The sequence below is a fragment of the Oculina patagonica genome, chromosome 8 (assembly GCF_052425735.1).
Source record: "Oculina patagonica isolate OP01 chromosome 8, crgOcupat, whole genome shotgun sequence".
Classification (NCBI taxonomy): domain Eukaryota; kingdom Metazoa; phylum Cnidaria; class Anthozoa; order Scleractinia; family Oculinidae; genus Oculina; species Oculina patagonica.
The window spans coordinates 2,155,195-2,170,001 of record NC_135765.1 but is presented as its reverse complement, the minus strand read 5'-3'; the positions used below and the strand labels follow the sequence as shown (position 1 = coordinate 2,170,001).

General features: G+C 38.7%; 1 protein-coding gene across 1 annotated transcript; it reads left to right on the top strand.

Moving 5' to 3' along the window:
- Positions 1–710: 710 nt before the first annotated feature.
- On the top strand, positions 711–9,332 carry LOC144662033 (cytochrome P450 3A11-like). The gene is made up of 5 exons (XM_078522767.1): positions 711–1,175; positions 3,648–3,856; positions 5,308–5,593; positions 6,514–6,817; positions 8,409–9,332. The coding sequence occupies exons 1-5, from the start codon at positions 996–998 to the stop codon at positions 8,789–8,791; spliced, it is 1,362 nt and encodes a 453-aa protein (XP_078378893.1). The 5' UTR covers positions 711–995; the 3' UTR covers positions 8,792–9,332.
- Positions 9,333–14,807: the final 5,475 nt, after the last annotated feature.

Below are 14,807 nucleotides of genomic sequence, written 5' to 3'. Positions count from 1 at the left end.
ATGGCGTACAAAAATGACATGTTTTCAGTATTTTTTCGCTTGTTTCTTAATTAAATATAATTGTTTTATGTAACTGTAAAAAAAGTAGGGGGGGGGGGCTAAAGCCCCCCTAGCCCCTCCCTCTGCGCGGTCCCTGTTGGTTAGTGCAGGTGAGGGAAAAAAATCCGGCATAGAAAAGTTGGAGCGATTGAAAGGTGCCCCTGGGGAAAGAGTCTTACCAGGCCAGTTCCAAACAGCTCTCTAAATATTGCCTCCTAATTGAGCAAAAAAGTCTTTGCAATTGTGCAGAATATCGCCTGATACTTAGCCGACGAGGCCGTATAGGCCTATCATTTTTTTTTTTTAAAAAGAGAGAGAAAAGAACGCCCCCCCCCCCCCCCCAAAATAGGGAGGGAGGGTATGATTTCAGGTTAAGTTGGCTAAAACCAGATTCCCGACCAGACGATATAATTCCGCAAAATTGAGCAGGATTATTCAACAAATTGTCAACGAAACAAATTTTGCAGATAGAAAGACTGTAATTATGCTGACTTCAGACGAATCTTTATAGCAACCTACGTACCGTAACAGATATCAATTACATTTTGACCATAAATGGGCAGGATATCTGTTTTGTACTTGACTTTTGTACAGATGACAGATAGCGTTAACATTTTGGCCATAATATATGGGCAGCGCGTGCATTTATAACCCGCTGGGCAGCGACGGCCTGGGAAGACAAGATGTTGATGCTATAATTCCCTGAAATAACTGCATGGTCATACAGGTCATACAGCCTTAAAAAAGTTTAGCTTGGTTTAACATTTCCAACACTTCTACATAACATGGCGGTTACAGAAGTTCTGCAAGCATTTGCCCAGTGGCAGACAATTTTGATTGCTTCGGCCATCTTGCTTGTGGTCGTGACCGTCTTTAGCTTCTTTTCTTTTAAACGCACGTTGAAAACTCGCTACGGAAATGTTCCTGGTCCAACTCCATAGCCGATTTTCGGAAACATGCTGGATTTGATAAGGCACAAGGGACAAATAAATCTGCAGATGGACGAATACTACCAAAAATTCGGCAAAGTTTTTGCTGCGGCTGTATTTGGCAAGACTCCATGTTTGTCGGTTGCAGATCCAGAAATGCTGAAGGATATATTTGTGAAGGAATTCGACTGTTTCAGTGATCTCCCTGTAAGTTTAACATTGAAATTTCATTGCAATTCTATCAAACTAATAGGCACAGGCAGATAATCCTCTGTGTTTGAGGCCGCGTGTCGTAAGCGTCACGAAACGCTATTTGAAACGCAATACTTTCACATTGAAGGGGCTATGTCACGCACCAACTGGTCGTTTAAAACTGTAGAAGAACTCAAAAGAAACAGAGAAAGGCCAAAAAGGGGCATGGATGGGCAAAATTCCAGGGCTGTGTATTTCTTTCATATAAGCTTTATCATGGACGGAGGAACATTTTTCCATCTGGGGGGCTGCTGTGACTTGAAGTGGGGAGGCTTTAATAGAGACTCTTCTCTTATTAATTCTTTATTTTTTCGGTAAAAGTGGGGGGGGTAATGCCCCCCCGCCCCCCGCTCCGCCGTCCCTGTTTATGCTGGGTACCCTGGATCTCATAGTTTTGGATTGGAACCTTTGGGCTCCTTGTAATTTTTCTTAGAGCACAGCCTTGAATTCGAGAAGATTAAGGACCTGTTTACAAGCAGGAAGGGTAACCCTAGTGCTAGGGTTACCCTAGCAGGAGGGTTACCCTAGCGCTCCCACATTTCTTCTTTTTTTCATCGACGTGTTTACAAGGCAGCTGGGGTAACCCTAGTGCCTTGTAAACGCTCTGCTAGGGATAACTCGCCTACCCGGGACAACTTTATTCTGGCTCCAAGATGCTAAATATGTTTAAAAATGCCGACAAAAACAGCGAATTGTGACCAAGAAACATGTTCATTCACAATTTGTCATATTTTTCCACTGGAACGGAATTATTTTCAAATAACAGCTTCTTACGACAAAGTTTGTGGTAAAATGTTTGGCGCTGCATATGTGAGGTCATTCCATAACATAAGTATTTCATAGTTTCTCCGTCAAACGCGTTCCAACTATAAAAACAATTGTGCTTGGGACATTAATAAGCTTGGAAATTGAAATATAATTTTACTGGAACTGATATACTGCATAGCTTTAGAAAACGAAAATCGGTTTTGGCGCTAGGATTATTACCCGTTACATGCTATATTTACAAGGTTAACTGAAGCATAACTAGTGTAAGTTGACCCGGGTAGTAGGGTTACCCTACCTACAAATTTTTGCTTGTAACCTGGGCTATCTTCTAACCCTCTTGCTAGGGTAACCCTGCCTACTTGTAAACAGGCCCTAAAACGGATTGAGTTCAGGTAAACTTGAAAAACGTTGGGCTGACATTTTTCAAGTTTATCTCAATTTGTATGAAAGTGTCATTTACAATGCTTGAAAATTATCATTGTTTGTTATGTGGCCAAGATTTTGCCAATAAAAGACTTGTGCTCTGTTAATTTGAAGTTTAGAGCTCTTAATTAACGAAAATAAATAGAATTACGGTACTTAAAATTGCGCGACATAGCCCCTATAATTTGTAATGACTGACCTCGGCTTGATTCAACTGATTGCATCACGTGGCCTCAAACACAGAGGATTGTCTGCCTGTGTTCAGGTTGCATTGCTGTTAACTCAGTGTAAGGAACTTGTTGGGATCACTTTGCATTGGTAAGATCTTAAAGGGACTATGTCAAAGATTTTACCAGGTTTTTGAACAGCCAAAATGAAAACCTAAAATATAATATTCCATTTTTATTAAAAATTGCTATATTAGAGCACTGAAACTGTTAATAAACATCTTTGGCCGTGGGTGGCTCGGATGGAAATGGATTGTTGAAAAAGGTAAAAGGCTAACCTTTTCAAGTTACCGGTATTTCCATGTGTCTCCAAAAAATCCAATATTTATAGCCACAGTTTGATTTCTATTTTGAAATTATGCTATATCTTCCTTTAGATGTTCAAAGATGATAATTGATGAATTATAAACAATTGTTAGATTCGGCTTTTGTGATATCTGGAATAATCAAGGTAAAGGTAAGTGTTATCAGCCGAAGGCTGAGGCTGATAACATCTACCGAGACCTTGATTATTCCGGATATCACAAAAGCCGAATCTAATATTTGTTTTATCATACATTGTTTTTCTGACAAAGAAAATAATGAAAAACGATTTCTCGCTGTTTCAAAATATGTACTAATTCCGGCTGAATGCTTTTTCCTCAAAGTATTTCGTGGAATAGTTCCTTCCCAATTTTTGTTAGTCTTTTTGTGTTTTCTGAGACTTTATTGTCCAGCAATTTTTAAACTTAGATCAAATTATTTCTCGGTTAATAAAGCGAATCGACGAACTTAGTTTTCCCTTGCCGCCAGTGCCTGACACATTGCTCTTGGAAATCATGCATTGCGCGCACAACCTACAGATTAGTGAATAATCTGCAAGCAGATTATTCACTAATCTGTAGGTTGCACGGATTCCCAGAATTAGCTGTATGCTCTTAGCCAATGAGAAGACAGTGAGTTACTACAATGTATAATAATAGTGTTAATTGTGCTCTGATCACGATGTACTTCTATGTTTATATTTTAGTCCTTTGGTTTAGAACTGCCTGAGCCCTTTGCCAGTATGTTGGTAAGCGCAGAGAGAGAGAAATGGAAGCGCATACGAAACACACTGACTCCAGCATTCAGTGCTCTAAAGATGAAACAGATGGTTCCTTTGATGAATTCCTGCTGTGACACTTTGCTGAGGAAACTTAGTAATGTTGCTGACAAGGATCAAAGTGTTGACGTATTCAAGTATGTAAAAAATCAATGTTTACAATAAATCATTAATATGCAGTTTCTTTCTTCCCCCCCTTTCCCTTTTTTTTTTCCCTTTTTTCCCCCCCCCGTTTTATATAAAAAATCAATTTTTCAATAAATCATTAATATCAGTTTCTCCAGAAACCCATATAATTATAAGGGTTGAAACGTGTAACTCCCTATGATTCGCATTGTACAAAGTGTTTGCACATTCCTTTACACTAAGTACCATATTTGGAAAATCACGAGAAACATTAATAAAACCAATCAAAATGACTATATTTGGATTAAATACACAGCGCACTAGCTTGCGCTCGATGGCGTACATGTAATCTTCTATTTGAACAAGCTTTGTTGAATAAAGTCAAAATTGGTTAAATTCTCCTACCCGTAATTCTCCTATTTCTTTAGTTTCTGTAAGAAATTTACACTGTTTAGGTTGAAATTCAAGCAACTTACCGCAAAACCAAAAATTATGTTGTGTGTGTCATTGCGTATATAAAGCATTCGCATACAAATTCTTTGTGTGTCCAAATATGATACTAAGCAAAATAAATATTCAAACGCTGTGCGTGCGTGTTACAGGTTTCAACCCTTATATGGGTTTCGGGTTTCTCATGATAACTTGAACCTTCAAGGGGAATTGAAATAGGTTTCAGTTATCAAGGGAGACGTGAATTAGTCTCTCATCTCTCGAGACGTTTGAAAAAACTGCAAGAACACGGCCTTAACTTCTCAAATTAGGAATCCTTTAAAAAAATGTGCCCTTTAACAGCTCAGTTCTTACTGAATTATTTATTACTTAGATACAATAATAGCAGTACAGTAGAACCCCGTTAACTCGAACTCTGAAGGGAAACGAAAAACAGTTCGAGTTAATGGGGTTTCGAGTTATCGGGGTCGATAATATTGCATATTTAATTTGCCAAGTTAATAATTGATAGTTAACCGATTTTTCAGCACTTCAGTATATGGTACAGTGCAAATTATAAACTTATCTTGTCAGAAACTCTAACAAGACCATGTATTACATTCTTATGATAAGAGTGGAAAATGGCTGTCAAATAAGTGATCTGTTCGTTGCTCAAATCAGTGGGCAACCGTTCCAAGTTGCAGAACCAGAATTCCAGTTATCGGGGTAAATTTGACCCAAATTTTGTTCAAGGGAAACAAAATTTAGTTTGAGTTAGCGGCGTTTTCGAGTTATCCGAGTTCGAGTTAACCGAGTAAAACTGACTGAAAAGTGGGGGTCAAATCCAAGGGAAATGGAAGTTCGTTTGAGTTAGCGGGGTTGTTCGAGTTATCCGAGTTCGAGTTACCAGGGTTCTGTTGTACTAAACTCAATCTGGAAAAAGTGGATGAAGAACCACACTGTGGATGACTGGATGTGTTGTAAATTAATTCCTGTTTATTTATTTCTCTTATTTCTCTGTTTATTTTTGCAGGTTTCTGCAAGGTCTTACAATGGATGTAATTATTTCAGCAGCATTCGGCATCAACGCAAACCCTCAAGACAATTCTGATGACCCAGTTGTCGGTGCGGCTCATAAGGCTATGAATCGAAGCACCTTTCAGAACCTTATGCTGTTTGGCCTTTCTATGCTGCCGTATGGAACTAAAATTATGTCAATGTTCCCCAGTATTCTGTGGTCTAATAGTGAAGAACTTTTAGAGATTGCAAAGGAAATAGTTGCCGCAAAGAGAGCAGGAAAAACAGATTTGTCTAGAAAGGTATTTAAATTTTGCATCCTTGTGGAAGACATTTTGATTTATCATAAACTTAAGTTATCTTAAACTTGTTGAAAAAGGTGTTTATTAAAGAGTAGGGGTGCTTATTGGAATAGAGGCACAACTGGAGTTTTTTATGGCCCTTGTAAATGGAACAAAGATGTTAAGTTGAATCGTTGCAGTTAAGGAAATTAGTTGTGAAAGTATTTAACTACCAGTACCACATTACTGTTACCTATTTTGCGAAAAAGGAACCGGCATATTTCGCGGGACTTAATTTTCGCAATATGGCCAAAAAAAATATAAAAAAAAAAAATAAAAAATTTAAAAAATAAATTTTTGCGGGTCTTTAATTTTGTGAATTTTGAAAAAAAAAGCGAAAATTAAGTCCTGCAAAAATTAGTAACAATAAGTAAGTTACACTCATTGTTATATCGGGAATATCGTTATATCGAGGACCGCTTTATTGGGGTTCCACTTTTTTTATAAGTTTAGCATTACGGTATATTTAAATTTACCAATCACAAAAAATGATACTGTCATATGTATGGAAATAATTGCAAGCTATGCCTTTTTTTAACCCCAGAAAAAAAAATGAACCTATGTTACTGACACAAATGTTGACAAAGTGATTTAAAGGTTAAACTTCATATTCCTTTATATTTTTTAAAATATTTTGGTGGGGGCCCCCACCCCCCCTACATATTTATATAATTTAAAATATAACCCCAAAAAAAAAAAAAAAAAAAAAAAAAATTTATATAAAAACCCTCCCTTAAATAATATTTATTTAATTTTTATATAGATCTTTTTACATTTCCCAAAAAAAAAATTTGCATTCAATTTATTTTTTTCATTTCACAAGTAGAATAAAATAGATCTCCCGCTCATATTTTATCTACTACTTAAACAATTTTTTTAAGGACATGTTGGATTTAATGCTGGCTGCCTCAGATGACCCATCTGTCCCAGAGTCTAAGAAGCTGACTGATATGGAAGTTATTGCCCAGAGTTTTTTATTCCTTATTGCTGGATATGATACAAGCAGTAACACCTTAGGTCTGACATGCCACCACGTAGCCACACACCCAGACGTCCAAGACAAACTGCAGCAGGAAATTGACAGCGTCTGGACTGATGAGGAACAAGTGCCGACTTATGAAACAGTGAATGAGCTGCCATACCTTGACATGGTTATATCTGAGACACTCCGGCTCTATCCACCAGGTAATTATTCCATCCTTACTTATTACTTGATCGGAGGCGCGGTGGCCTAATGGTTAGAGCCCTGGACTCTGGATCAAGCGGTCCGAGTTTGAGCCCCGGCCGGCGTCACTTGTGTTGAGTTCTTGGGCAAGACACTTTACTCTCATAGTGCCTCTCTCCACCCAAGTGTATAAATGGGTGCCGGCGACATAATGCTGGGGGGGAGGGACCCTGCAATGGACTAGCATCCCATTCAGGGGGGAGTAGAAATATTCCTAGCCGCCTAATGCTACGGAAACCGGGATAAGCTCCGGCAGTGTGGGCCACTTGGCTCGTGGCTCCCCCTTTCCCTTTTTTACTTATTACTTGGTAAGGCATCACTGAGAGAAAAATTACCTTGTATTAGAGCCAGGCAATACTACAGGGCCAAGTGTTCTTAGCTGATGTAACCCTTTGCATGTCTGCATGCATTGCCTGCCTATAATGCAAGGTTATTACATTATCTTGTATCATAAGCCCACAATCCTACATAGCGCATAGCACCAAGTGGCTGATCAGTCCAGAGCTTATCGCGATTTCTGTAGCATTTAGCTGCTAGAAGTATTTGTACTCCCCCCTGGATGGGATGCTAGTCCATCGCAGGGTCACCCCCCAGCAGCGTATTCGTCAGTACCCATTTATACACCTGGGTGGAGAGAGGCACTATGAGAGTAAAGTGCCTTGCCTAAGAACAGTAATGCAGTGCCCCAGCCAGGTCTCGAAAGAAAAGAAAGATATAACTTTTATGACTAAATATATGCCCCTATTATAGGGCTTGTTTTCTATTTTCGATATTGTTAGAGAATGCTTCGCGAGATTGGGATTTATAGTTGCCATAGAAATCTCTGAGGCATAAGGGAGCCCTAAAATAAGTAAAACTGCTACTATGTTCTAGTCTTTTGAGTTGTTAAAAAACCACAGGCAGACCACCCTGTGTGTTTTTGGCTAATAATTGTTCACATAAGACCGCTGCAAAAAAAGACACCTGATCACAGGATAATAATAATAATAATAATAATAATAATAATAATAATAATAATAATAATAATAACAATAATGGCTTTATTGGAAGAGCTTCCACAGGGTGGCTCTTCGTCTTCTAAAAAGACTAAATTTACTAAGATACAGTTGAACCCCTATTAGGCCCCCCGGGATGGCAACTGGCCCGGGGGGCTTAATAGGGGTTTGTTGAAATAGCATTATGTCTTTTGGTACATTATTTCTACAATAGGCGAGGATAGGAATCACAGGAAGCGACAATAAACCTGTGTTTGAATGATTTCTCGGCCATCCGTCGCCTTGTTGGAAATTAATTTAAATATGTAATACATTCTTATTGGCGCTAATGAGGTAAAAACAATGGAACGCTCATTGGGCGGAGAGGTGGCCGTGGCGCTATGGGGTGGCCGCTTAAAAGGGGTTATATTAAGTATTTTACTGACAATTTTCGGGACTTTAGTAACTGGCCGGTTAATAGGGGGTGGCCGCTTATGGGTGGCCGCTAATAGGGGTTCGACTGTAGAAACAACATAGCTAACAATTTTTGAAGTAAGAAATTGCACCTTTTTTTCAGCCTACATGACACAACGCAGCTGTACCAAAGCTTGTGAGATCAATGGCATCAAGATACCCAAAGATTCGCCAATCCTTGTTCCTATTTACAGTATTCATAGAGATCCCTCCTTCTATCCTGACCCAGAGAAGTTTGACCCCGAGCGCTTTTCACCTGCAGCCAAGCAGTCACGCAATCCTTACACTTACTTGCCGTTTGGTCACGGTCCACATAGCTGCCTTGGTCTGCGGTTTGCTCAGATGGAAATGAAGCTCGTATTGGCCCGAATCTTTAAGAAGTATCGCTTGGAAGTTGGTCCAGACACGAAGATCCCCCCTGACGTAAAAGTCAAGGAACTTTTGAGTTGCTCAGAAATACTTCTTCGTGTTGTTTCAAGAAAGTGACAATCTCTGTGACCTTTGTGGAACTCTGATCGTTTTCAGAGTAACATCTTTTGCTCTTTTCCTTAACAGACAAGTCATTCCATTTTAGACTAGTCAGGGATGTTAATATATGTTCCTAGGAGTACTTAAAGTGCCACTATGATCAAATTTTCGATTTCAATTTTTTTTACATTTTCGTGTAGAATTAGACTTGCTTACTCACCTTGCCAATTTTCAATCCATTACGAACATCAGAAGTTGTTTTATTTTAACTTTTATTTCCGAATATTTACGGCCGCCATTAATCAACCTTGTTCCAAGGCTTGGTTGCGAATAGGGAGAAAATGACGTCAAAGGCTCCAAATACCTCACAGGTTGAAATTATAATAACAATATGTAGTGAAAATCACATGAAAAGCAACAAAAACTTTGGGCTTATTTTTCGTGCAATGTTCTATGCTGATTGTTATTATAATTTCAACCCGTGAGGTATTTGGAGTCTTTGACGTCATTTTCTCCCTATTTGCAACCAAGCCTTGGAACAAGGAAACAAACGTTAAAGGGGAACTCCGGTATAAAAATCGACTTATTTGAGATAAATGAGCTACCACTCAAAGTTCATTTTTAGGTACCCGTTTTGTTCAGCGAACTTTTGCCCTGAAGATATTCGCCCTAAACGAAGCTTGAATTTGCGATTTGAATTCCGCCATTTTGGAAGTTTTTTGAGCCGCGTTATATCGGCCAGCAGTTGCCTGTGACGTCAAATCGTCAAACTTTTAGCGGGAGTTTTGTATACAACTTCGCTTTGGCGCTACATTTTTGTATATTTTCTTGTGCTCGTTTGTAACTTTTATTTCCGAAAAGGTAGAGGTCTTAGTCTAATTATTGTAGGTTAATATGGTAAACTGTTGTGTTCCTGGGTGTGTGAATTATTCAGCCAAAGGCAATGGCATCAGTTACAGTCTGTTGCCCAGTTTCCGGCCGGTACCAGTTTCCGGCCAAAAAATACATTCGTCGGTTATTTTCGTAGTTATCTTTTATTTTCGTCTACCTAAGCTTTCCTACAGAAAAAGGAACATTTCTGCTACAAATTGATGGTTCTGGCAGGCTTTTTTGGTCAAGAAACGGACGAGCAAGGTCGAGCTTTGTTTACGCGAGTAAACGTTAGGCGACTAATTTTTGCGCTTTTCACTGCACATCAAAGCTACCGTACATAAACAAAGAGCTTCTTTCGTAGGAAACTTTTCAAGAAGCTTCGTAATTTTTTGACAGAATTTAGATTAAAGATGAAAGTGATTAGGGGTTCTGTCATTACAAGCCAGAATTTAGCTGTTTCTGAATTTCAGCAGTCAGAGTTTTAACAAAGATTTGGACTCGCTGTGCCAGTTTCCGGCCACCAAGTAGCACATTGTTCAAAAGCATTTTTATTAAGTGAAATAACTGAATTTTAGTATCTCCTGCTCGAGAAATTTATGAAATGAAAATCTAGCAAAGAGTACAAAAGCGGTTAAAGCAAGCATAGCGTGATAAACTACAACATTTATATGTATACACTGCCAATGCATCCCAATAAGCGAAAGAAAAGGTAACGGGTCATTGACGAGGAAATATTCCATAAAACGGCAGGCGAGAAAGCAAATTCGAATAAACTGATATGGAAACTTACTTTTCGTTTACCAAGGGACTTACAAGTCGGTTTAAGTCGAGCGGTTGTAGGGAAAAATGTGTTTTAGTTCGACGGCCGGAAACTGGACCACCTGGCCGGAAACTGGGCAACTTACTAGTTCTGCAAAAAATGGCATAATTTCTTTAATACTTGTCGTGCACAGCCAATTTTTGTACATTTTTAAGGTAAGTAAATGAACTGTCTTTGAACAAAAAATGAGTAACTTTCCGTGCATAAATGAGAAGTTATAGCGATTACAAACTAAAGTGGCCGGAAACTGGGCAAGAGACTGTACCATAAGATCCCGCAGGATATTCAGCGCCGGAAAGCATGGCTGCAAAGAATCAGACGAACCAATATGCCTCCGCTGCAAAACAGCTATGTTTGTAGTGAGCACTTCTCAGAGGATAGTTTTGAAGTAAACCTGCTTGCTGAGACCACTGGACGAAAGTGCAAACGGAGATTGAAAGCGGATGCTGTACCATCAAAGTTCAGCTTCCAACCGGCGACGAAGAAGCCGCGGCTGTCGAGCGAAAATCGCAGCAGACGTCGAAGCCATCAAGAAGTTAGTGCTTCTTGTTCATTTGCTTGAATTGGAACTTATTCTCGTTAACGTTCTACTTAGTATAATTTGGAAGTCGAGTAGGCATGTCAATTGTTTTTATTTATAAGTTTACGCAAAAGGGGATGTAAAATATTTTGTAATGTGATGTTATAACATCTATGTGTGTAAACACTGAACGCCAGCTCATACCAGTCGATCTACTGATCACTGATTGGCCTTTCAGGATAAATAAAGTTTTTGACTTTTACTTTTTCATAACTAAAGCAACATTTAATCCTTCATTTCAATCATCTTACGGACGCGATGTTTGAAACATCACCTCAAACGAAAATAATTAATTAATGTTCCCACCATAATACGCCTAATACACTGTAGATCACAATTGACATCATGAATAGCCTTCACTGTTGATTGTGTCGTTTCTGACTTGAAAAATGTAAGGTACCATGCAACGAACACATGACTACGTTCCTCCTATATTTCCGTTGTGACGGCTACAGTTCAGGGTAACAAATCTTAGTGGGTTTTGCTTGGCCTTTGAACATTTTTAGGCGCTAGTTTACACCTAAGGAGGTAATTTGAATTCCTGATTTCTATATTTTGTTCTACTTCAGGCAGTTTCACTGTTGACAGCTGATAGTGGTCAGAGTACTTCTACGCAAAGTACACTGCCTCCAACACAGGTGTCTGAATCTGAAAATGTGGATATATTTCTGGGACATGAAAACAATGGGTCCCTCAATTCTCAACCATCCGTGATTGAAGTGTGCCATTCAATGACTGACAGTGCAACCCAGTGCTGTTTTGATCCTGTTTTGCTAGTTAGTGTAGCGACACAAACAGATGATGTTCCCACTACAACCACTCCAGGCGTGGCTTTTAATGTTAGCTCTGTTGTGGATTCTCAAAATTACCCTGTTGTTTCAGAATGGAAAATTTCCCATATCATAGTTATCCAATGCCCCACCCTGTAGTTTATCCTACCTATGGTTTTGATGAAGAAACAATGTTGCTTCTTGGCCTCCTTGACAAAGCTTGAAGTTGACGATGTTCCCCTTCTGGAAACTATACCAGATCGAAAGTGAAGAGTTTGAAGTCGATGATGAGAATGATGACGACGAGGAGAAGGACCCCTCCTGGCAGCTACCTGAAGATGAGAAAATCCTGCCTTCCGATGGAACGAGTCAGAGTTGAAATGGAGCAAGAAGATGAAAAAGAATCCCCGGACACTGAGAAAAAATATTTGATTTTCAAGTCTGCTTTAGATCAGTTGTAAACGTTGCCCTATTGGTCAGGTAGTTATTGAAAAAAAGGAAAAATTGGCAGCATGTTATCAGTGAACAACTTGTCATGATGGAATGTAACCCACTGGGACTCCAAATCATAAGAGGAAACCAGTGGGAAACCTCTGTTGGCTTTGACGATCTACGTCTCTCATCCGCTACCGATTTATGAACATTCGATAAATTCAAAGATGGCGGATTTCTAAGAATTTAAGCTCACTTCAACGTAGATTTCTGAGGCATCTTTAAACCTAAAATAAAATTCATAGGAAACTAGGAGGCCTTTTTCTTGAAAAAAGTCGATTTTGGCAAAAGTTCCCCTTTAAAATAAAACGACTTCTGATGTTCATAATGGATTGAAAATTGGCAAGGTAAGTAAGAAAGTCTAATTGTAAAAAAATGTAAAAAAATGGAAATCGAAAATTTGATCATAGTGGCACTTTAAGGGATGAAACCGATAGGTGATAAAGTCAGTGATTGTGTGAGGGGGAGGGGACATTTGAGTAACAAAAATTTTCATGATTTTTTTTTGGGTGGGGGGGAAGGTTATGTCACAATGTACTCGTAGTCTTGTAGCATGGCACACACGGAAATGACCATTAGGTTATAGGGCAATTTTCAAGTCTGTTACAATCTAAATGGATTAATGGCATGATAGGAGAATTGCTTTTTAACTGATAGGTAATAAAGTCAGTGATTGTGTGAGGGGCAGGGGGGGGGGAAATTTGAGTAACAAAAATTTCCATGATTTTTTTTTGGGGGGGGAGGTTATGTCACAACGTACTCGTATTCTAGTAGCATGGCACACACGGAAATGACCACTAGGTTATAGGGCAATTTTCAAGTCCGTTACAATCTAAATGGATTAATGGCATGATAGGAGAATTTCTTTTCAACTATACAGAATGAGAGACCACTTTTGAAGACGGTGTATCTAGAGACTCGTTTGGATTGGCACTGGAAGTCTTTTGTGTGTAGATTTAGTGGCTCTTTTGGTTTGGCAGTGGAAGTCTTCCGTGTGTAGATTAAGTGGCTCGTTTGGCTCAGCAGTGGAAGTATTCAGTGTGTAGATTCAGTGGCTCTTTTGGTTTGGCAGTGAGTACAGCACTACCGATCCAATTAACGAGCCACCAAATACGTCCGTCTAAAAAAGTGGCTCTGTATTTACTGTGAAAACTCGTGAGGACGACTTGTGGCAAGTCTATATCTAACGCATCCAAAATATTCTTATTTTTCTGCCAATTTTAGGCTGAAAATATTTTTGAGAATATTCTTAGATTATAGCGTATGACATTTCAATTTTAGAATGTATAGGTGGTTTTCGCTGTCACGCCGCGAAAACATAAATCCCAAACTTTTGAGTCCAAAAAAATCAAGAATATTACAGGTTGTAGAAAACTTCTATATAAACTTCTATATAAACTCCAAGTCTCAGGTCTGTGCGTTATTCCGTACTCGAGTTATCCGTCAAAAGGTTTCACGCAAATTTAGAGAGCACAGTATGGAAACGCCATGTTGGAGTCCAACTGCTTGGACTCCAACATGGCCGCCGGAAATCAATGAAAACATCTGGCATTAAATTCTGCAACAAAAAGCGGTCATATCACCCTCATGAACAAGTAAAGATTCACATAAACACTTCTGCAAAACCTCAACTGTCCAAATTGTTAAAAATCGCAGGATGAGACATTTAACGTGACAGCCATCTCCCTTGATCTCGTGTGGCGTGAAACTCCGAAATTCAAAATGCTCTATCTATCTTAAAGACGACACACGCTATCGAGCTAAAAACCTCAAACAGGATATATATTAAGGACGTCTAATAGCCAGTGAAGGATAAAAACTCAGGGGTCTTGCGATTCTGGGTTTTAGAATTTTGATGACGTCACGTGAAAACCAAGAATTGGGGTATCATATACAAGTGTTTGGTGTATAATTTCTGCTTTTGTTGTGTTTTTGGCCAGTTAGATTAATAATACATTATTTCCAATAGTCGTATTTGTTAATAGAATTTATAAGTAGAATTTATTAGTCGTATTTATTAGTAGAATTTACTGTTTTTCATTTCATTTACCTTTAGTTTTGCACGGTCATGTTTTAACGAGTTTAGTACACATCCGTGAAATGTGGGTATAAATAAAGTTTCTTGTTTTATCTCATCTCATGTCATCTCATCTTTTCTTGTCGTCTTGTCTTATCTTATACGGGTTAATTGAAAGCATATAACTTTATTTTATTTAAAAAATTTTCAAAATAAAATTATATTCTTTACAAAATCTAAGCCTAGGGTTTATTCTTAAAATATTCTTCAAATTTCGCAAATGTCAGCCTAAATGTTCTTATAAAATATATTCTTATATATAAAAAGACTTCATTGCGTTTGTTCTAAGGCTGAGGACCTGTACCGCAACAGAGACGAAAGAACATTTAGAACCACCCTTTAGATGAGGCCAAAATGTGGAAAAGTATTCCTCATCTAATGCAGCACCACGAGCCCCAAAGGAAAGGGTAAACGTACGATCT